This window comes from Mobula birostris, chromosome 14 (assembly GCF_030028105.1).
Source record: "Mobula birostris isolate sMobBir1 chromosome 14, sMobBir1.hap1, whole genome shotgun sequence".
Classification (NCBI taxonomy): Eukaryota; Metazoa; Chordata; class Chondrichthyes; order Myliobatiformes; family Myliobatidae; genus Mobula; species Mobula birostris.
Window position 1 is genome coordinate 10,163,607 of NC_092383.1, and position 22,997 is coordinate 10,186,603.

The 22,997-nt window shown below is 43.1% G+C and overlaps 1 protein-coding gene across 5 annotated transcripts in view; it reads right to left on the reverse strand.

Moving 5' to 3' along the window:
* Positions 1-22,997, reverse strand: part of akap13 (A-kinase anchoring protein 13) — a 561,754-nt gene that overhangs the window by 296,956 nt on the left and 241,801 nt on the right. For all 5 annotated transcript variants that reach the window (XM_072278084.1, XM_072278087.1, XM_072278081.1 and 2 more), the window contains one exon: positions 15,733-17,485. In XM_072278084.1, coding sequence (XP_072134185.1) covers positions 15,733-17,485 — 1,753 coding nt within the window. The remainder of the gene's footprint in view (positions 1-15,732; positions 17,486-22,997) is intronic.

The following is a 22,997-nucleotide window of genomic DNA, read 5'->3' on the forward strand; positions in this document are numbered from 1 at the left end:
ACAAAGCATTTCACTGTACGTTTCAATGTTCATGTGATAACTAAATAAATCTAAATCTGAATACAAAGACGCCTGGTTTAGTGGGCACGAGCTATAAGGAGAGAGTGAACAACTTTGGTTGTTTTCTCTCAAGTTTCAGAGGCTGACGGGAGACCAGTCAGAAGTTTATAAACTTCCAAGTGGCAATAGATAAAAAGTAGATTTTTTTCCCCCAGGGTAGAAATGTCAAGTCCTAGAAGACATATTTAAAGCGAGAGGGGGTAAGTTTAAAGGAGATGTATGTAGCAAATTTTTCTTTAAAACACAAAATGCTACGGGTTACTGGGGTAGTGGTGGAAGGAGCTATTACAGTTGTGTTGAAGAGGCTGTTAGATAGATGCATAAAGGGAATAGAGCGATATGAATCACCTACAGGTAAAAGAGTTTTAATTCGTGAACCTGTTACTATGCTACACTGTTCTACATTCTAACAGGTTGAAAGACAGAGAAAAAGAAACGGTAAATACTGGACTCTACTTTCCCCAAGCAGTAAGACTGATCAACACCTCCACCCACCAACTCCCCCTTCTGCACCCCGCACCACCACTACATTATCATTTCCTGTCAGTCACCTTGCATAAAGACACTCCTGTGCCTCGTATCACTTTATGGACACACTATCAATCTATATACATAAGCTATCTTATGTATTTATATTGATTGTGTTTTTTATTATTGTGTTCTTTATCTAATTGTTTTTTTTGTCTTTGCCCTGCATCAGATCTGGAGTAACAGTTACTTACCTAACACCAGACTCGACTGTGGTGGACAGGAAGGCTCTACAACAGGTAACTAAATCTGCCCGAAGCATCGCTGGCACCAGCCTACCCGCTATCAAGGACATATATACAAAATAATCCAGCAATGTCACAAAGGATCCCACCCACCCTGCTCGTCGGCTGTTTGTCCCACTCCCATCAGGAAGGAGGCTACATAGCATCCATGCCAGGACCACCAAACTCAATAAACAGTTACATTTTCCAAGCTGTCCGGCTGATCAACACCTTCACCCACTATCCCACCACACCACCACTACTTTATCATTTCCTGCCAGAGTCACCTTATGTGCAGACACTCCTGTAGCTCAAGGACACGACCCACCCAGCCAACACACTTTTCGTCACTCTTCCCTCCGGGAGAAGGCTCAGGAGCTTGAAGACTCATACGGCAAGATTGGGAACAGCTTCTTTCCAATATGATAAGACTGCTGAACGGATCCTGACCCGGATCTGGGCCGTACCCTCCAAATATCTGGACCTGCTTCTCGATTTTTTTTGCACTACCTTACTTTCCATTTTTCTATTTTCTATTTATGATTTATAATTTAAATTTTTAATACTTACTATCGATCTGTAATCCAGGGAGCGGGAAGAGCAGAATCAAATATCGCTATGATGATTGTACGTTCTAGTATCAATTGTTTGGTGACAATAAAGTATAAAGCTAGCATCACTTTATGGACAGACAATCAATCTGCTTATATAAGCTATCTTATGTATTTATATTTACTGCATTTTTAATAACAATATTTTGTTCCTATTACCCCTGTGTTCTGGAAATGACATTAAGCAATCGTGAATTCTGAAATACTTTTCAGGTCGGCTGTTTGAACAAGGATGGATCAGGGACCCAAAATGCCAACTCCATTTCCCTATCCACAGATGCTGACTGATTTAGTGTCACCTGGAGACTCAGTTCGGAAATAGATGCTTCAGCCACCGAGTCTGTGTCAATCACCAGCCTCCCATTTGATCCTACTTTACTTCCCCAACTGAGGGCAGCACGGTGGCGCAGTGGTTAGCAGAACGCTTTACCGTGCGGGTGGCCCAGGTTCAATTCCCACTGCTGCTTGTAAGGAGTTTCTATGCTCTCCCCGTGACAGCACCGCTTTTATCTGGGTGCCCAGTTTCCATCCATGGTCCGAAGATGTACCAGTTGGGTAGGGTAATTGGTCATTATAAGCTGTCTCATGACTAGGCCGGGATTAAATCAGAGGATTGCCGAGCGGCATGGCTCAAAGTACTCACCCACCAATCCACACACCTTTGGGATGCAGGAGGAAACCAAAACAATCCCAGCAGAATCCAGCATGGTCACAAGGAGAACATACAAACTCCACATGGACAGCACTGGAGGCCAGAAATGACCCTGGATCTCTGGATCATTGTGATCTCTGACCCTGACCCTGGAGGCCAGGAATGACCCTGAATCTCTGACCCTGACCTTGGAGGCCAGGAATGACCCTGGATCCCTGGCATTGTGAGGCAGCAGCTCTAGCAGCAGCACCATAAGAGACAGGAGAAGAATAAGGCCATTCAGTCCATCAAGTCTGCTCCACTAACTTATTGTGCCACCTTGCTGAGTGCCTCCATCACTGTATCTTTGTTTCAGATTTGGGATTTAAAAAATAAATATTTCAGATCAAACGACGGTGCAAACTGAATAAGAGCTATCAAGGCACCACAGCTTAACCCACACCAACTCACAAACATATCCCTTCACCAGGGGCCGTTCTGTCACAACAAATGTTCATCTTCAGTACAGGATGTCCAAAAGCAATTCGCGGCCAGTTGGTTATTTTGGAAGTAAAGTCACAGTAGCTTTGTAGACAAACAACTTCCAAAACCAATTTCCCAACTCATTAAGCAGTTTATTACAAATCAGCTGGGATTTTCCAGTCAAGCATGTTGCCAACTGGTCTGACAGATGTAAAAAGATTACAGCCCTAATACAGAGAGTGAAGCATTTCTGAGAGTCAACAGTAAATGTGACCTTCTGCCTTTTGTTGCCCTTTGCATCAGCTGAATTGACATTTCTTGGGTTACTGCACAATATGACCATAAAACACAGGGAGCATTGACATTCATTCCATTGAACCTGCTCTACAAGAACTGATTTATTATCCCCCTCAAACCCAATCTCCTACCTTCTCCCTATAAACCTTTGATGACTTTTACTAATCAAGAACCTATCAACCACTGGTTTAAATATACCCAGTAACTTGGCCTTCGCAGCCATCCGTAGCAATGAATTCTGCAGATTCACCATTCTCCGGCTATAGCAATTCCTCCTCATCTCTGTTCTAAAGGGGCATCTTTCTGTTCTAAGGCTGTGCCTTCTGGTCCTAGACTCCACCACTTCGCAAAACATCCTCTCCATGTCCACTCTGTTAAGGCCTCACAATATTCAATAAGTTTCAATGAGATCCCATGCCCCACATTCTTCTCTAACTCCAGTGAGTACAGGACCAGAGCTATCAAACACTCCTCAAATGTTAACTCTTTCATTCTCGTGAATCTCCTCTGGACCCTCTCCAATGACAGAAGTATTTGATCAACGCTTTGTCACATACCGATCACAAGCCTCCACAGCACACTTGTGCCTGCCCCTCTATCGTCAAAGCTTACATATCAAAAGTGTGGAGGAAGAAAGGGAGAGTCAGAGAAAAACAGCTGAACCGAAGAATTCTGACCATGAGTGCAGAGGAGATTTGCCAAGATGTTACCTGGGTTCGAGAGCATGTCTTATGAAGGTACATTGAGCAAGCTAGGGGTCTTCTTTCTGGAGTGAAACAGGATGAGGGGTGACTTGATAGAGGTGTACAAGCTGATAAGAGACATAGCTTGAGTGGATAGCTACAGACTTTACCCAGAGTGGAAATGGCTACCACGAGAAGGCATAATTTTAAGGTGATTGAAGAAAAGTATGGGGTGTGCCAGAGGTATTTTTTTTACACAGAAAATGATGGGTGTGTATAGTGCCCTGCCAGAGGTGGGGATAGAGCCAGATACATTAAGAAGGTCTTGGAAAGGCACATGGATGATAGAAGAATGGAGGGCTATGTAGAAGGGAATTGTTAGATTCATCTTAGAGTAGGTTAAAGGGTCAGCACCATACTTTGGGCTGAAGGGTCTGCACTCTGCTCTAGTGTTCTACAGTCTACGTTTAACACAGGGGTAATGCCACACCTTTGTCAAACTTGCTAAAATTCCGAGCAGAACAAAACAGCCTTGGCTATGAAGAAATGGAGGACTTGCAGAGAAATAAGCAAGTCCAAGGAACTAACTCCCCACTGCCACAGTGAAAAACTGAGAAAACTAACCAGATTTAGTCAAATCCTGGTAGGCAGCCCAGCTCCTGGGTGCTCACAGCAATTACATGAAACCAGAGAGTCGCATTATCCCAAAAGGAAAGCAGATTAACATGCAAAAAGCAATGTGGTTTGAAGAGATTATCTTAATGAAAACTATTCACAGAGATAGTGCTCCTCCATCACATGTGATCATTTAAGTTTTAACAGAAAGATAATCTTGGGAGATTCATATCCCTCTCCAATACAGTGCTATAGTAGAAAGGTAATTAAGGGGTTATTTTACATTGCTAAAATGAGGATTACGTTGAAGGATTTTATTGCAACACACAGTCTGCTGGAGGAACGCAGCAGGATGAGTAGCAGCAGTGCGAGTAATGAAGTTGGCGACATTTTGGGTGAAAACCCGACATCAGGATGTTAGTGATTGTGTAACTCTGCATGGCCACCAGGTGGCTTAGTAGGAAAACACTTGTTATTGGTGATTCCTCAACCGCAGGAGTCAGAGACACTGATAGACAGACAGAGACAGGGAGACAGACGGACAGAGAGAGACAAAGAGTGAGACAATGTGTGTGTGTGTGAGAGAGAGAGAGAGAGAGAGAGAGAGAGAGAGACAGACACACACACACAAACACACAGAGTGACATAAGACAGAGAGAGAGGCAGACAGACAGAGCAAGAGAGAGAGAGAGATATACAATGAGAGAGACAGAGAGTGACAGAGGAAGAGTGACAAGGAGTGACAGATAACAGAGACGGAAAGGGTCCAATAGACAGACAGACAGGCGCACACACACACACACACAGGGTCTGACAGATACATAGAGGCACATAGGTTGGCAGGCAGGCAGGCAACCAATAGACAGACTGACTGACACACCCACCCACACAGGGTCCAACAGACACACAAAGGCAGCGAGGCAGGACACCAACACACACACAGATGCAAGGTTCAGAATGGGGTCGCACAGACAGATAGAAAGACATACAGAAACATTCGAAAGTACATAAAATTCCAGTGAGATAGTGAAATTAAAATCAGAGCTTCCTCTCTGCCATGGCAATGCACCGAGCGTAAAGGAAATTCAGCAACCTAGATTTGAAAGGATTATTCTCCATCTTTTGTGGATGCAACAGCACCAGAAAATTCTAATTTTAACTGCAGAAGCTGAATCCGGCATACGTCTAAAAATGGCCTCAAAGGGTCAGATCAGTCGGAAGTCACTAAGTAATTAAGTTACAATTAAACATTACCATGCCTGTTCCCTGCAAGATGATCGCGGAGCTGCTCTGCCTTCTCAACATTTTCAGCTTTGTGTTATGTCTAAAGAGTCTAATGTTCAGGAAATACACTCATTCTCCCCATATTTATTGATTTGGCATACAGGACACTGTAAATAAACTTCCTCTTTCAGGATGCCCTATGAATAGAGATCCAAGCTCAATTATTCTCTGCACTTCTAAGACAAAGCATTATTTCAGGCAGCCTCCTGCTGATTAAGCTACCCATCAATGATTTCCCCTATTTTCCATGGAAATGTGAACATACAATTGCATTGACTGTTATGGCCACTGATTCCCCGGCTACTCCCTCACCAAATCCTGCTGAACTGAAAAGGTTTTTGGGAACAGCCCATTGTCCTCCCAGATGAGTGACTTGCGAGATCTTCACCGCAGGCAGGTGAGGGTTAACCACCACCGTGGCTCGGAAGCCACATTTGCCAGTCTGGTGGAGGAGATGCAAAGTTTCCTTCCCACTAGGACACTTGATAATCGAGTGCGTATTTATGCCAATCCAGCAGTTCCATAGTCATCATGGCGTATAGACACTAGTGGTATATATCACTGACACTGTGCAATCTTTGAAAAGTATCGATAATGGCTGGGGTCACCCGTCTTGTAAGGACACTGCCCAGAGGAAGGCAACAGCAAACCACTTCTGTAGAAGATATTTGTCAAGAATAGTCATGAGATCATGATCACTTGCATCATGGTGATCTCCAGATTAATAATCCAAGTGAGTGGTTAAATCATTGCGGAATGCACCAAGTAGTGCACTCTGGCCATCCGGTTAATCATACATCCACCCTGCCTTATCTACTCCAGCCCACATCTCTGATTACTCATGTATTCAAAGGTCTCATACACCATGAATACTGATCGTTCACAGACAATGATCGAATACGAGGTGAAACAAATCACATAGCAATACTAGTTTGGCAAACATGAACACACAAGCAACCAACTCCACCTGTCTAAGTTGCTCCTTTTTCCAACTCCACTACACTTTTACTAATTCTATTTCTAGCCATTTTTCTAAGAAGCCAAACTAAGCAAAAAAAAAAAGGAGCCATGCATAACAACCGGGTACAATTAGTGTGTATGATTACAACATTTAAAAGGAATATAGGTGGTTGCATACGTAGGTAGGATTTAGAGGGATATAGGTGAAACGCAGGCAAATGGGACTAGGAGTAATGAAAAAGAGAGGAAAAAAACAAAAAAAAAGTAGCATGGTAGTGTTCATTGTTTCAATGTCCACTCAGAAATCTGATGGCAGAAGGGGACTATGCCTGAAATGCAGAGTGAGTGCTTTCAGGCTCTTGTATTTCTTTGTTGATGGTAGCAATGAGAAGAGGGCATGTCCTTTGCGATGGGAGTCCTTATTGATGGATGTTGCCTTTTTAAGGCATTGCCTTTCGAAAGTTCCTCACTGCTGGGGAGGCTAGTGTCCATGATGGAGCTGGCTGAGTTTACAACCTTATGAGGCTTTTTACGATCCTGTGTAGAAGCCCCTCCAAACTCCACAAAGAGCATGCATGATAAAATTCTGGCTGAAACGTTTACAACACATAACTAAGGGAACTGGAGAACTGAAGATGCCAGACATCCCACCTCTCCCGGGAGTCTCCGGCATATAAGTAGTGGCTCCCTGATGCCCGCAAATTATATACAATATCCCGGAAATCAATTTTTTTTGAGAGCGAACGAGCGGGAGAGCAAGAGAGAGCAAGAGACAGTGTGAGAGAGAGCACGGGAGCGAGAGTGAGAGAGAGAGCAAGAGCGAGAAAGAAAGAGAGAGAGAGAGAGAGCGCGCGCGCGCGCTCCGTGGTAGAGTGTTCCAAAAATAGAAAACATACGTCACCCCAGACTACCCTAAAGTGTACCCCTGCCTAATAGGGGTCAAAATAATGACAGTGTTGCTCGCTGCACTGTTTGCAACAGTGACTTTTCTATTGCTCATGGTGGGTTAAGACTGTAAAAGACATGTTGAGGCGAGTTTAACAGGTGTCATTCGTTCATTAGCACAGCTAACATTATTTAAACTAGCTGGCTAGCTGCTAAGGAGCTACTCTATTGCAGACATCCCACCTCTCCCAGAAGTTCCGGGAGTCTCCCGCAAACTGATGGTGCTACCACCCTGAAATGAGTTTTTGCAGGGTGGGATGTCTGAGATGCTATTTTCAAAAGCCATTGGTAGAAATTTTAAAACAAACAGAAATACAAAGAATAACAAATTCTATCTAAACGTGTACTGCAGGAAACAAGCTCAGGATTTGCTACCTTCCAATTGGGCCCTCCACCCTCTAAATACAGGGCATCTACTGAGCAGACCGGCGGGCACCAGGAGTTAAATAGCAGCTCAATTCGCTCAGTACCTTAATTATGTAACGAGAGAGAATGTGTACAGTAACTATTTCACTTGTAAAATGGAGGCATAAACATGGAACGGCACAGTATAGGCTTTCCGGCCTACAACCTTTTAACCTACCCTAAGATCAATTTAGCTCTTCCCTCCGACATGGGTCTCCATTTTTCTTTCACACATGTGCCTATCTCAGAGATTTGTAATTGCTGCACCCCGACCCCGCCAGTGTATCTGCCTGTACCACCACCCCTGGCAGTGCATTCAGATAAGTGTCTGCAGGTGCTAGAATCTGGAGCAAACTGCACTGGGTCAAGCAGCAACTGTGGAGGGAAATGGATGAGACCAGATGAACGATCTCAATGGGAAATGTTGACTGTCCACTTCCCTGCCTGACTCTCTGAGCTCCCCCGGCCAATTTGTACTCTTTTTTTTGTCACGTGTAGAATTCAGCATCAAAGATCATTGCATCATTGAACACCCATAAAGCAGAACCTCAGGTACGTACAAAGTGTTGGTAGGAATCCCGTCAAGGGCCACAGAATGACCCTGATCTTGGGTTCTTGTCAGGGCAGAGCTTGCATGTTCTCCCTTTGACCACATAGGTATTATTTTTCAGTTTCTGAGAGTAAATTAATTGGCTGTTGTAAATTACCCAAGTGTTTGTCAGAGGCAAGAAGAATCTAAAGAAATCTGATGAGCATTTGTGAGAAAATGATGTGTGAAGAGTCCATGGTGAGGTAGGAGCTAATGGGATTTCTTCCATAGGGCTGATCGGCTGAAAAGCCTCCAGCTCTTTATTAATACAAGTTTTCTCGCCCCAGAATCCCTCAAATCTCTCTCCAACTAAATCCACACTCATCTACCCATGTGCTCCTTTTCTGAAGACTTCAAATTATCCATTGGTAATTTTCAAAACAATCATCTTCCCAGTGGATCCTGTGCAAGGATGTGATTGCTCATATCCCTGTAGGCGATGAATATGTCTCCAAAATCATTGGTGCCACTTTTATTTCTCTAGTCTGTCTTTCTCCCTGTTTCCATCCTCAGCAACAAATGCCCTCTGTACTTTGCAAATCATGGATGTTCTGTGGAAAGGTATAGTTGTCTTGTTCTGTTGTTGCTGCTTGTAGCAAAGCTGAGGAGCAAGGATTGAAATAGAAAACGCAATCCAAATGTTGGTTGGGCCTATCGATTACCACAGATGAATGACCAATTACTGGCAAGTGCCAGCACAATCAGACGATCAAAACAAAGTATTATCACCCCAGCTTTTCAAATTTCTCTGAATCGGTATTGCCTATGGCAGTCACTCTGCTATCCAACTCTTAATGCGGAGAAAGTATTGTGACTTTATCAACACATCTTAGCCCAAAGAATCCAATTGAATTAAATTGCATTGTCTTTATTTTTTACATCCTTCACTTATGTGAGTAAAAATCTTTACGTTACAGGCAAAGCTACAGGCTGATGGTCCTTTGCAATGAGGGAATGCTGCATTATTTTAAGTGATATCTTTCAAATAAAACAGAAAACTTAAGTCTCAGGTACAAATAGTGGGATCCATGGACCTAATTATGCAGAAGAAGAGAGGCTATGACCAATATTTATCCCTCAGTCAATGACAAGGCTCACAATCAGGTTTCTAATTTTGGGATCATGTGGCATTAACATGGTGTAAAAGTTCTTTGATTGACTACGAAGTGATTTTTTTTTTTAAATTTCATTGAGATACAGCACGGAATAGGCCCTTCTGGCCCTTTGAGCTATGCCACCCACCCAATTTAATCACAGGACAATTTACAATGACCAATTAACCTAACAACTGGTATGTCTTTGGACTGCGGTAAGAAACTGGAGCACCCGGAGGAAACCCATGTGGCCAAGGGGAGAACGTACAAACTCTTTACAGGCAGTGGCAGGAATTGAACCTGGGTCACCTGTCCTATGAAACATTGAGCTAACCACTATGCTACCATGGTGCCCCTGTGGTTTAAATGTACCTTATTTTGATTTTTTATTCAAATAGGACCTATGCAGACTATTAATTATCTTTAATTGCTCGAGAGACACAAGAGACTGCAGATGTTGGAATCAGGAGCAACAAACAATCTGGTGGAGGAACTCAAGTGGGTCAAACAGCAGATGTGGGAGGGGTGCGGTAGAGCAGAGGGATCTTGGGATACAAATAAATAGTTCCTTCTAAGTAGCCTCACAGGTAGAATGGGTTGTAAAGAAAAGTTTTGGCACATTGGCTTTCTCAAAGCAATATACTGAGTGCTCTTTTCCATAGATGCTGCCTGGCCTGCTGAGTTCCTCCAACATTTTCTGTGTGTTACTGAGTACAGGAGATGGGATGTTATGTTGAAATTGTATATGACATGGGTGAGGTCTAATTTAGAGTATTGCCATCTCCCCATAGGAAAGATGTAAATAAGATTGAAAGAGTGCAGAGAAAAAATTTACAACACTGTTGCTGGGACTTGATAACCTGAGTTATAGGGAAAGATCAGACAGGTTAGGACTTTATTTCCTAGAACGCAGAAGACTGAGGCGAGATTTGATAGAGGTATACAAAATTATGGGGGATATAGATAGGGGAAATGGAAGCAGGCTTTTTCCACTGTGGTTGGGTGAGACTAGAACTAGAGGTCATAGGATAGATAGATAGATGGATATACTTTATTGATCCTGAGGGAGACTGGGTTTCATTACAGCCGCACCAACCAAGAATAGAGCATAAATATAGCAGTACAAGAACCACAAACAATCAAACAATAAATGCAAACTATGCCAGATGGAAAATAAGTCCAGGACCAGTTTATTGGCTCAGGGTGTCTGACCCTCCATGGGAGGAGCTGCAAGTTCGATGGACGAGTGAAAGGTGAAATGTTTAAGTGGAAATAAGGGGGAACTTCTCTCAGGGGGCAGTGAGAATGCAAGCGCAAGTTGGGGATGCAGGTCTGATTTCAACATTTAAGAGAAATTTGGACAGGTACATGGATGGAAGAGATTACCCGGTGCAGGTTGATGGAACTAACTAGATTAATGGTTTGAAACAGACTATATGGGCTGAAGGGCCTGTTTCTCTGCTGCATTATTTTATGACTCTGTTCTGCAAAGCAGTCTTGATTGAAGGATCTCTGCCTGAAATGTAGACAGCTTATTCCTCTCCATCGGTACTGCCTGACCTGCTGAGTCCCTGCTGCATTTTGCAAAAACAAAAAGAAAATATTACAAAATCAAAATAAATTGAATCAGTTCCATGGAATCATTTGGAAAGTAACACTAGATCTTGGTGAAACACTGAATGACATCATTGGTCTAACCTCCAGGCGGCAGGACATACACCAGTGTCAGATTACAAGGTTTAAACTCAAGATACCAGGGATCGGCTCAACTATAACATTGTTGACGAAGGGTCTCGGCCCAACACATCGACTGTGCTTCTTCCTATGGATGCAGTCTGGCCTGCTGCGTTCCACCAGCATTTTGTGTGTATCGCAAACTCTTCTTTGTCAATCCCGTCCACATCAGCAACCGGAAAAGGAAACGTGAAATATACTTAACATGCCAACGAGGTAGAGGTGACAACCTTTTGTGCACAGCTTAAATTCCTTTGTGCGATAGTAGCAAAAGATGTGTGCGCACACATATGTGCACACCTTAGAGGGAACATGTTTATGACCTCTTTAACCATTACACCTGAGGAAATGAACCAGGCAGAAGAACATTGCAAGTCTCTTAAATGCCTAAACAGCGAACCTAAGTTCAAGCATCTGAGAAAATAGGCCAGCGATGAGTTTATCATCTCCTCTTCAGACAGCCCAGTAGCAATGCAGCCATGCACATGAGGGATTGCTCCCTGAGCTCAAAGCCTTGCAAAGCTCTTTGTTGATAAGTCTCAACAAATTCAAACGTTACCAAACTTTACAATATTTAATAGGTACCTTGTTGTTATTCATTAACTAGATTTGCAAAAATAATCATTTCAGTGATTGCTGTTTGTGGTTGTTTTCAAAGATGCAAATAGATTTAGGTGCAATCAAGTTACTGAGGAAAATACCTTTATACTCATGGGAACAGGGATATAACTTGAATATTTTGGATTTTAGCCCTGTTGTTGACTTCTTGCACTAGCCCAGTTGTGGAAAGTTAGAACAGCTGCCAATTGCCTAAAATCCAACATGGCCTACCTACTGACAATACAAAGCTGCCTAAATTCACCAACAGCTTTCATATCAGCTTTCCTCCTCTCTATCTCCCACACCTTGAAGACCTTTTCAATATCCATTCCCACACTGGCCCATTTCTGGAAATCTTGGATCTCTTATCAAAGTTCAATGACAATAAATAAATAACCAATAAACATTGAGAACATGAGATGAAGAGTCCTTGAAAGTGATCTCAACAGACCACCACCCCCACCTCCGCCCCCGCCCCCCAAGCGTTCCTATTGTAATGTTGTCTCTTTTGGATTCACAATGAGAAGGAAAATTGCTGTGCTTGGATACACTTAAAATGAGACATTTAAAGCCGGTCTTCAATGGTACAACTGGTTAAGCCAGTTCACCATTGGTTTAGCTTGTGTAGACTGGGTTGCATACTGAGTCATTATAAAGGACTCTTTGCAGATTCTCTGGAGCATACGCTGCCTTATCTCAGATCAAGCGCCTCATACACCATTCATTTCAGAGGTTCTGAGTGGAAATTTTGGGGTACAGTGGAACGATAGTCAACATACTGCATGAGCAGCCAGAGTTCAAGTCCTACCATGACATTGAGGGGGTTTAAATTAGAGAAATTAAATAAATCTGAGTTTTAGTCTCAGTAATATCGGTGACGAACGACAGATATTGAAAAAATATGCCTCTACAAGATGAAATAATCCATAGCAAGTGGTCTGAATTAACTAGAAACTCATAGCACATTAAGCACTATTCAAATCAAGTATGCCAGCATTAATTACTGGTGAAATAACTACATCAACCGAGCTCACCAACTATTCTGCTATCACAAACAAGAGAAAATCTGCAGATGCTGGAAATCTGAGCAACACACACAAAATGCTGTAGGAACTCAGGCCAGGCAGCATCTACGGAAAAAAGTACAGCCAATGTTTCAGGCTGAAACCCTTTGGCAGGACTGGAGCAAAAAAGCTGAGTAGATTTGAAAGGTGGGAGGAGGGGAGAGAGAAACACCAGGCAATAGATGAAACTTGGAGGGAGAGGGATGAAGCTAAGAGTTAGGAAGTTGATTGGTGAAAGAGACAGAAGACCATGGAAGAAAGAAAAAGAGGGGGAGGGGGAAGGAGCACCAGAGGGAGGCAATGGGTGGGCAAGGAGATAACATGAAAGAGGGACAAGGGGATGGGAGATGATGAAGGGGGGAGGGCAGGGGGGCATTACTGGAAGTTTGAGAAATCAAAGTTCACACCATCAGGTTGGAAGCTACCCAAACGAAATATAAGGTGTTGTTCCTCTAACCTAAGTGTGACCTTATCCTGACAATGAAGGAGGCCATGGATGGACATAATGGAATGGGAATGGAAAGTAGAATTAAAATGGGTGGCCACTGGGAGATCCCGCTTGTTCTGGCAGACGAAGTGTAGATGCTTGGCGAAGTGGTCTCCCAACCTACGTCGGGTCTTACCGATATACAAAAGGCTACACCGTGAGCATTGAACACAGTGTATGACCCCAACAGACTCACAGGTGAAGTGTTGCTTCACCTGGAAGGACTGTTTGGGGCTCTGAATGGTAGAGAGGGAAGAAGTGTAGGGGCAGGTGTAGCACTTGTTCCTCTTACAAGGATAAGTCCCAGGAGGGAGATCAGTGGGTAGGGACAAATAGACAAGGGAGTCGTGTAGGGAGCAGCCCGTGCGGAAAGCAGACAATGGGGGTGGAGGGAAAGATAACTTTGGTGGTGGTCTCCAGTTGAAGGTGCTGGAAGTAAATTGCTATACCTTCAACTCTCATTGAAGAAAGGTGGTGCTGGCAGAGGAGGGAGACCAGAGGATGTTCATGAGAATGATCTTGGGAATGAAAGAGTTAACTTATGGGGACAGCTTGATGGCTCTGGGCCAATACTCACTGGAGTTTAGAAGAATGAGAAGAGAATTAATTGAAGTCTACTGAATGGAATAGAGGCCAGATAGAACAGACGTGGAGAGGATGCTTCCTATACTGGGGAGTCTAGGACCAGAGGGCAAAGCCTCAGAATACTGGACACCCCTTTAGAACAGAGATGAGGAGGAACTTCTTTAGACAGAGGGTAGTGAATCCATGGAATTCACTGCCATCGGCGGCTGTGGAGGCCAAGTCATTGGGTATATCTACGATGGATAGGTTCTGGATGAGTAAGGGTGTCAAAAATTATGAGGAGAAAGCAGGAGAATTGGGTTGAGAAGTATAATAAATCAGTCATGATAGAATGGTGGAGCAAACTCAATGGGCCAAATGGCCTAATTCTGCTCTGATATCATATGTCTTATTACCCTTGTATATCATTCTTGCACCCCCTGTAGTACCCAAAACTCTTCATATGGTAAACAACGCTGCTAAGTTCTCCAAGGATGGCACATACATGGTTTGGTACAGGTTTAGCATAATCAATCTACATCTGAATTCTGCTCTTTTCAAAGCAAACCAGTGTTTGACTGGTCTTCCATCTTTTCTCAAGCTGTGTGGCAACTTTTAATTGAGGCAAAGATAACTGCTTATTTATAGCCTAAAATGAATTGAGCAGAAGCCCAAGCTGTCTGGCCAAGAAATGGGGAAGAAAACTACAGCACTGTCAATTTTGTTTAAAAAAAAATCTTCGAAACTGCCAGAGAACAGAATGAGACAAAGGGGTAGTCTGTCCATTAAAAATAATCTTCCACATAATTCCAACAATATCCCTTATTCACAAACTCCACCAAACGTGCACATCGCGAATAGAGCTCTTGAGTGTTCTGTCTGCCCATCTCCAGGTTGTCCAGATCACCCCTTTAAAGCTGCCTCTGAGAACATCTACTGCACATTTCACCTCTTGCCAGTCATCAATGCCGTGTCTTCCAGAGAGAAATGGACACTTGGTTCCTCACCCCAATCCCACCAATCACCCCGCTTCTAATGGCACTTCCTCGTGCAACCATATGCTGGCACTGTCCCTTCACCTCCTTCCCTCCCCACCATCCAAAGACCCAAGCACTATTTCCAGGTGAGGCAGAGATTAACTTGCACTACAGCCAGTCTGGTGTGTGGTCTCCTCCACGCTGAGGAAACCAAGTGCTATTGAGGACCACTTTTGAGTTCAGCCCACAGGGGAAACCCTCCACTTTCCACTGTCTATTGCCTTTACTCTCCGTCCCATTCTCACTCTGATCAAACTGTACTGTTCCTGTGCCGTCACAGTAAGCTTGAGGAACAGTGTTTCCATCTTCTGCCTGGGCAAGTTAGATCTTTCAGGACTCCATACTGAATACAGGCAACTCAGATGGTATCAGTCGTCCATCTGGGATATGAGATCAGCTTGTTTCCCTCACCCTCTTCCTATTCTTTACCCCTTGGGGGTTGTAACGTATACCCAGCCTGACATGCCGGGAACAACCTCCTGCTCTGGACTTTGCAACTCTTACATTCTTATTTTTCAGTCTTTTGCCTACATTCTCACTTACAAACTGCTCCCATTCACTTAATGGCCCAATAGTCAGTTTAACCAGTTTATCCACAGATTCTTGATTCACACTCCCTGAATCTTTGAAATTAAAAGTACATTTATTATCAAAGTATGTAAGCAGTGTACAACCCTGTGATTCATCTTCCCCACAGACAGCAAAGCAAACTATAGGATCCATTCAGACATCAAAAATATCTTACTTCACCAGAATGACATGAAAAACTACAAAAAACACACATATCATACAATAGTTTCAGTGACTGAGATCCCACCATCTCACGGATCCACTTACCTTTCAAATCAACAGATTTCAAATTTCCATTTGCGTCCAGCACAGAGTTAAATGTCCAGTCAGGAGAATCCTGTGTAACTTTTGTATCCGATAAAATTGCATCAGACGTCTCATCCCCATGGGAAATGACTTCATTCTTGATATTCAATCTGGTATCGCTTATCATCCAGCCATCCTCCTTCAGTTCCTCCTCAGGTGAGGACTTCTCATGTTCTTCAATCTGACCCTCAGAATCTGAAGAACTGTTTACAATATAATCTGCAGGCTCCTCGACGATACTGAGCAATACTTCCTGATTTGGAGAATACATAATTGCATCACTCGGTCTGCGAATGAACTGCAAGGTCTTTTCATCTCCATTGGGACTATCACTTTCATTAAATGGGCTATCCAAAGTCACTGGCAAGCAAGATGGTCCTTCTGAGATGCTCTTGGACAACAGCTCTTCTGTGCCATCATTTTGAGAGACATCTTCCTTTAAATCCACCATTGCTTGGACTTCTTTTGACAATGCCTGCTCCTCCCCCAAACTGGAATTCGAAGAAGCAGTCTCCAGCAACGCATCGACCTGCTTAGACCACTCATCATCACAAGGGCAACCTAGCTGGTCATCACTCTGCTCTGGTTCACTTTCTAAATGACTGAGAGATAATAGTGCTGAAGAAATACCTTGTTCTTCATGTGAGAATTGCACTTCCGATAGCACTTCATTCTGTTCATGTGAAGGTAACACCTTCAAAGTTGTGTCACTTTGTTCATCTAATGCTGGCAATTTGAAAATTGTATCATTCTGATCAAATTCCTCTGTGGGATTTAAAGAGCGAGGTAGCTCAAGGTTCTGTGGAACCTCATCCTCACCAGTCCTGCTGTGATGTCCTTCTTTACACGCATCGTCCGAGTCATGAACTGGGTCTGCTGTATCCACACATACCTCATCACCAGCTCTAGCACTCATTTCACCTGTGTCCACCGATGGACCCTCGGGGTGTGCACAGGAACCATTGTTACCCAACTCCAAACCCACTGTGGCTTCCTCAGTAAGTTCAGTGAGTGGAGGCCTTTTCTTGTTCAGCTGTACACCTTGAAAATCCGCCTCCTGAGAAGATCCCTCAGCTGGTCCACTTTCAGCTCTGGGCAGCTCAACACATTCTTTGGATTCTTCCAGTGTAACGACAGTGGACTTGAACTCCGTGTGAGCAAGAGTTTCCTTGAAGTCTGCTACTCCACCGTCAGGATCTCCAATCACTGTGTCAACTTCAGGGACATCACTTTTGGATGTGCACACTTGGCTGGGATGCAGTTCCTCACTGGACCCCAAGATTTCTTTGTATTCTCCATCAAAGCTTAGAAAGGTCTCATCACATTCATCTTCAGATGTGCTCTGCACAACGGTATTATTATCCAGCTCATTGTTAGAATCCACTGGTGACCTGAATCCTTCATCAAGGAGAGTGGACACAACTTCACTACTAATTGCTTCACCCTCCGGTTCTAAATCTGTAATATTTTCTTGATTATTGGTAAGTTCTGCCTCAGGACATTTAGTGGTCAATTCTGCATCAGTTGACGTGCTGTCCCTTGGGGGCAGATTATCTGATTGCTCAACAGGCATTTCGGTTAGCTTTTGTGCAATTGGGCAGACTGATTCAGGTGTGCAATCCTTTCTGTTCTCTTCTGTTCTTAAACTCTCAGCAGGCTCAACAGGTACCGAAAGCCCTGGTTGTGAGTGAAGGCATGGTGAAGGAGGTACATCCTATTCCAAAATAAGAAAAAAACAAATAATAAATTGTTTTATTCAGTAATTGCAGTGATATAATATTTAATACAGTAGTTTAAACAGAAAATCGCTTTCCTGTTGTATACTCAGAGTAACACACACAAAACGCTGGAAGAATTCAGCAGGTTAGTCCTGCTCCAGCCCCACAGAAGTCCTGTCCCCCCACAAAAATGCCTCACCTGCTGAGTTCCTCCTGAATCTTGTGTGCGTTGCTCTGGATTTCCAGTATCTGCTGAACCTTGTTATGTCCTCCCTGATTTAGTTTGCTGTTTTATTTCTAGCTATTAGATCTCATTGCTTACTTGTAAGTTTACAGCTGTTGTTGATTACTTATTATTGCGTTGTTAAGCAATTAACCTTTGACACTAGGTTGGCTATATTCACGTGTATATTTTTTCATTCATTAGTCAGAAGCTCTTTTGCGAGTCAGAGGAATTTTAATCAATATTTGAATCTATCTTTCATGAGAATGCCAAGAAGTATTGCCTTTTTACTCAGCTCCTTACGTGCCATAACTTTTCGGTGAACAATAAACTAATTTTAAAATAAAACTACACCAGAACTGGAGTTTATCTACCTAGCTTAAGAAAACGGGGAAAAATCTTTATGACCTATTATACACTCTCTATTTTACAAGCTGTTTGTCTGCACAAACAATAGTTTTGCATTTCTCCATACCAATGATAAAATCATATGAACCTGGAGGCTGGCCTCCAGGCAGAGTGAATCCGCACTATTCTTAAATCTGATTGGCCTAAAACTCTGCACCCAAAACACAACTCCAGTCTTTGAAGCAGAAGGCTCTTCACACAGCTCCAGTGTGTGAAAAAAAAAGTTTTAGTGGACAAGGTCAGATTGACAACAGATTACTCCAGGCTCTGTATTCCTCTTCCCTGCAGTGTTCCTCACCAACGTCTTCTGCCACTGCTATCTCGCACCTCCTACACCGAGCACATTTCACTCCTACTCTGAAAGTTCCAGATCCCACACAGTGTGCTCCAATTAATTCTCCCTTCTTCACATGCCATTACTACCTCTGGATTTCTATCATGAAAACCAGACTCCCCTCCACTGACTCTGTCTACACTTCCCTTTACCCTGGGAAAGCAGCAAACATGATCAAAGATCCCTGCCAGCCTAGCCATTCTTTCTTCTTTGCTCTTCTACTGGGCAACGGATACCAAGGCTTGAAAACACAAAGCACCAGGTACCCTACTCTGGAATGGGCCTCTTATATGAGAGAGATGAATTCTTGATCTCTTAATCTACCCGAGTCATTAATTTATCTATCTGTCTACTTTTGGAGAGATGCAGCTTGGATTGGGCCCTTCCAGCTTGCTGGGTTGCACTGTTCAGCAACCTCCAATTTAACCCTAGCCTAACCATGGGACAATTTACAATGTCCAATTAACCTACATCTTTGGACTGTGGGAGGAAACCACAGCACCCAGGGAAATCCCTTACATTCCATCAGGAGGATGTACAAACTCCTTACAGAGGAGGCTAGGATTGACCAATGAACTTCAGGGCCCCCGAGCTGTAACAGCATTGCACCAACCTCTACGGTACCATTGTGACCCTTGCATTTTATTTGTCTACCCACACTGCACTTTCTCTGCAACTGTAAACTATATTCTGCTACTTTTCCTTTTCTGCTATCTCGATGTAGTTAGATTTGGAGTGATCTGTCTGGATGGCTTGCAAACAAAGCTTTCTTCTGCAGAAGGAAACACATGACCATAATAAATCAGTTCCCAATTACCATTCACCAAAAACCCGAAGCCCTGCCTCAAGTTGCAGCATTTCTCCTACCACCCGCGGTCAGCATCAACGATTGTCCCACGCAGAACCCATACCACCACAATTTACATTCTGGACCTGACAACACTCCATGATAGTCTGCATTGCAAGATGGTCCTCCCAAAGTACAGGCCAAATTCATAAAACTGAGCCCGTAAGCTGCTCTTGATCATTGTTCTGAACCCTGTTGCAAATGTCACCTCTCCCCACTCTCCCAATTAAAGATATTATTTGTACTGGTGCATTTATGCAATAATAGATCATTATTATTAGAGGAAATTTTCCAGGATGCTATCTGGATTGGAGAGCATATCGTATGAGGATAGGTTGAGTAAGCCAGGGCTTTTTCTCTTTGGACAGGAGGACGATGAGAGGTAACTCGATAGAGGTGTACAAGGTGATGACATTGATAGAGTGGACAGCCAAAGACTTTTTCCCTGAGCAGAAAAGGATAAAACAAGGAAAACAAGGTGCATACTTTTAAAGTATGGGGTAGAGGGGGGAGTCAGAGGTAGATTTTTTTTAAACGCAGACAGTGGTGGACATTTATGAGTCTCTGATTCAGGCTCAAAGATGAAAGAAAACTGAGGAGAATTGGGGAAGGAAAGGTCAGATTGATCTTAGAGTCACAGAGTAACAGAAGTGAACAGCACACACAGAGGCCCTTTGGCCCATCTCCCATCCACGCCAAACCATTTAAATTGCCGACTCCCATCGACCTGCCTCCATACCCCTACCATTAATGTACCTATCCAAACTTCTCTTAAACATTGTAATCGAGCTCGCATGTACCACTTGTGCAGGCAGCTCTCACAACCCTCTGATTGAAGCGATTTCCCATCATATTCCCCTTAAACATTTCACCTTTCACCCTTAACCTATAACCTCTAGTTGCAGTCCCACCCAACGCCAGTCGAAAAAGCGTCCTTGCATTTACCCTGTCTATACTCCTCATAAATCTCTCAATTTTCTACATTCCAAGGAATAAAGTCCTAACCTATTTAATCTTTCCTTATAAACTCAAGTCCACTAGACCTGGTAACATCTTTGTAAATTTTCTCTGTATTCTTTCAACCTCATGAACATTTTTCCTGTAGGTAGGTGACCAAAATTGCACACAATACTCCAAAAATAGGCCTCACCAACATCATGTACAACTTCAACATAACATCCCATCTCCTGTACTCAATACTTTGATTTATGAAGGTCAATGTGCCAAAAGCTTTCTTTATGACCCTATGTACCTGTGACACCACTTTCAATGAAATAGGGACCTGTAATCCCAGATCCCCTTGCTCCACTCCACAGTGTAAGACCTATCCTGGTTGGTCCTACCGAAGTACAAAACCTTGCACTTGTCTGCTCTAAATTGCACCTGCTATTTTTCCATTTTGAATTAGGTTAAACAGTTGGCCCAACCTCAGCAGATGAAGGGACTGTACTGTTCTATGCTCTATATTTATTATGTAACCTGATGCAACCGGAATTAATTCTTGGTTAGAAAGGTCACTTGTCTGTTAACAATTACTTCTCTGCATTATAAAATATTTTAATGTTGTCCATTTTAAGCAGCAATTATGGCAATGAAACACACATTTGGTATATGGGCTTCAATATCTCACCCAAGAATACACTTGAATATCCAAAGCACGTGAATATTGGCAGCACCTTACCCCACCTTGTTCCCACATAATTACACCAAAAAGCAGTTTCAGAAAAACGATAGTTATATATTTATAAAAAGATAACCACACTAAGATAATCACAAAAGAAGTGATTTTTCAGCCTTGACTTTCACCAAAGAAAACTGAATAAAATAGAAATTTGATAAAAGTGTACATCTGAATAAACAGAGGTTCTGGATTTGGTCACTGGACTAAACCAAGCTCCTGCTAAAGCAGGGGCATAGAATCCTGCTTCCACACCTGGAAGGTAGAAGGGAAATAAATTTGGTTTAGGAACCATTCAGGACTGTTCTTACATGCTATTCTCATACCCTTAAGTGATAATCAATTTGCCTTCTTCTGCATCAAGTAATATAGTACCGTGCAAAAGATCGGCACATATATGTGTATAGCTAGGGTGCGTAAGACTTTTGCACAGTACTGTAGTAACTTTATGTGTTGCACTGCACTGCCGCTGCAAAAAAGAAACTTCATGACATATGTGAGTGATGATAAACTGCACCCGGTAGGTCTCTATCATGGACTAAGAGTGGGAACGGGATAGGGAGACAGGGATCGTGGTTGGGAAAAGGGGATGGGAGAAGACAGGGAGTGGGAATCATCAGAGAAACATTCTGTAATCATCAATAAACAAATTGTTTAAAATCAAATGACCTTGCCTGGTGTCTCAGGGTTGGATGTGTCTGTCTGTGCCACCACCCCCCCACCCCCCCCTTCTCCAGCAACCCTTCTCTGTCACCTGTAGCACAGCCCTCTCACGGCACTCTACTCTTGCCATTCCCGCCTGATTTACAAACCCACTCTTTGCTCCGCGTTGACAAATGCAGTACTGTGTAAAAGCCTCAGGCATCTGAGCTATATTACATATAATACCTAAGACCTTTACACAGTACTGTATGGTGGCATTTCTTAGTCTAGGTTCACAGAATGACCAGGGCCACATCCAGAACACTGCACCCCAACAACAAAATTAACAGATCTGACGGCAAGTGATTGTAGAAGCTGGATTCTGGAGCAATCTGATGACAGTGGATCAATTTAAAAAGCTGAATTTTCTTGGGCAGACAGAAGAAACTCAATTTATTTACCCATTATGCATTAAATATAGAAGATATCCAGCAAGTCTGATAGCACAATTAACATTTGAAAACTACCCATTTCAGATCAGTAGGGCTATTTGGAATAGTCATAAATGATAAATAATATTCATAAATTATTCATAGTCCTTGCAATGATTAAAATGAGTAAAGATAAATAATGATACTAATAAAAAATTGTAATTTAAAACGAAGATGAAGGTAATTATCCCTTCACATTTATTGGCACACATCCTGTAAGTAAGTGCCAGAAATGTCACATTTACCTCCTCCCTCACCTCCATTTAGGGTCCCAAACAGTCCTTCCAGGTGAGGCAACACTCCACCTGTGAATCTGCTGGGTTTGTCTATTGTGTCCAGTGATCTCAATGAAGCCTCCTTTACATTGGTGAGACCTGAAATAAATTGGGGGACCGCTTTGTCCAGCACCTCCACTCCTTCTGCCAAAAGCAGAATTTCCCAGTGGCCAACCTTTTTAATTCCTGTCCTCGTTCCTGTATCAACATGACATAGCCACAATGAGGCCACCCTCCAGATTGAAGAGCAACACCTCACATTCCATTTAGGTAGCCTCCAACCTGATGGCATGAACACTAATTGCTCCTTCCGGTAAAACAAAATCCCTCCCCATTCTCTCTTCTTCTGTTCCCTACTGTGGCCTTTGGACTCTTCTCCTCACCTGCTCATCATTTCCCCCGATGCTCCTCTTCCTTCCCTTTCCCCTATGGTCCACTCTCCTCTAACTAGCAGATTCCTTCTTCCCTTTACTTTTCTCACCTACCATTTCTTGCCTGTCCTTCCCCTCCCCCCACCTTTTTGCTCTGGCATCTTCACCCTTCCTTTTCAGTCCTGAAGAAGGGTCTCGGTCCAAAACATCGATTGTTTATTCATTTTCATAGACAATGC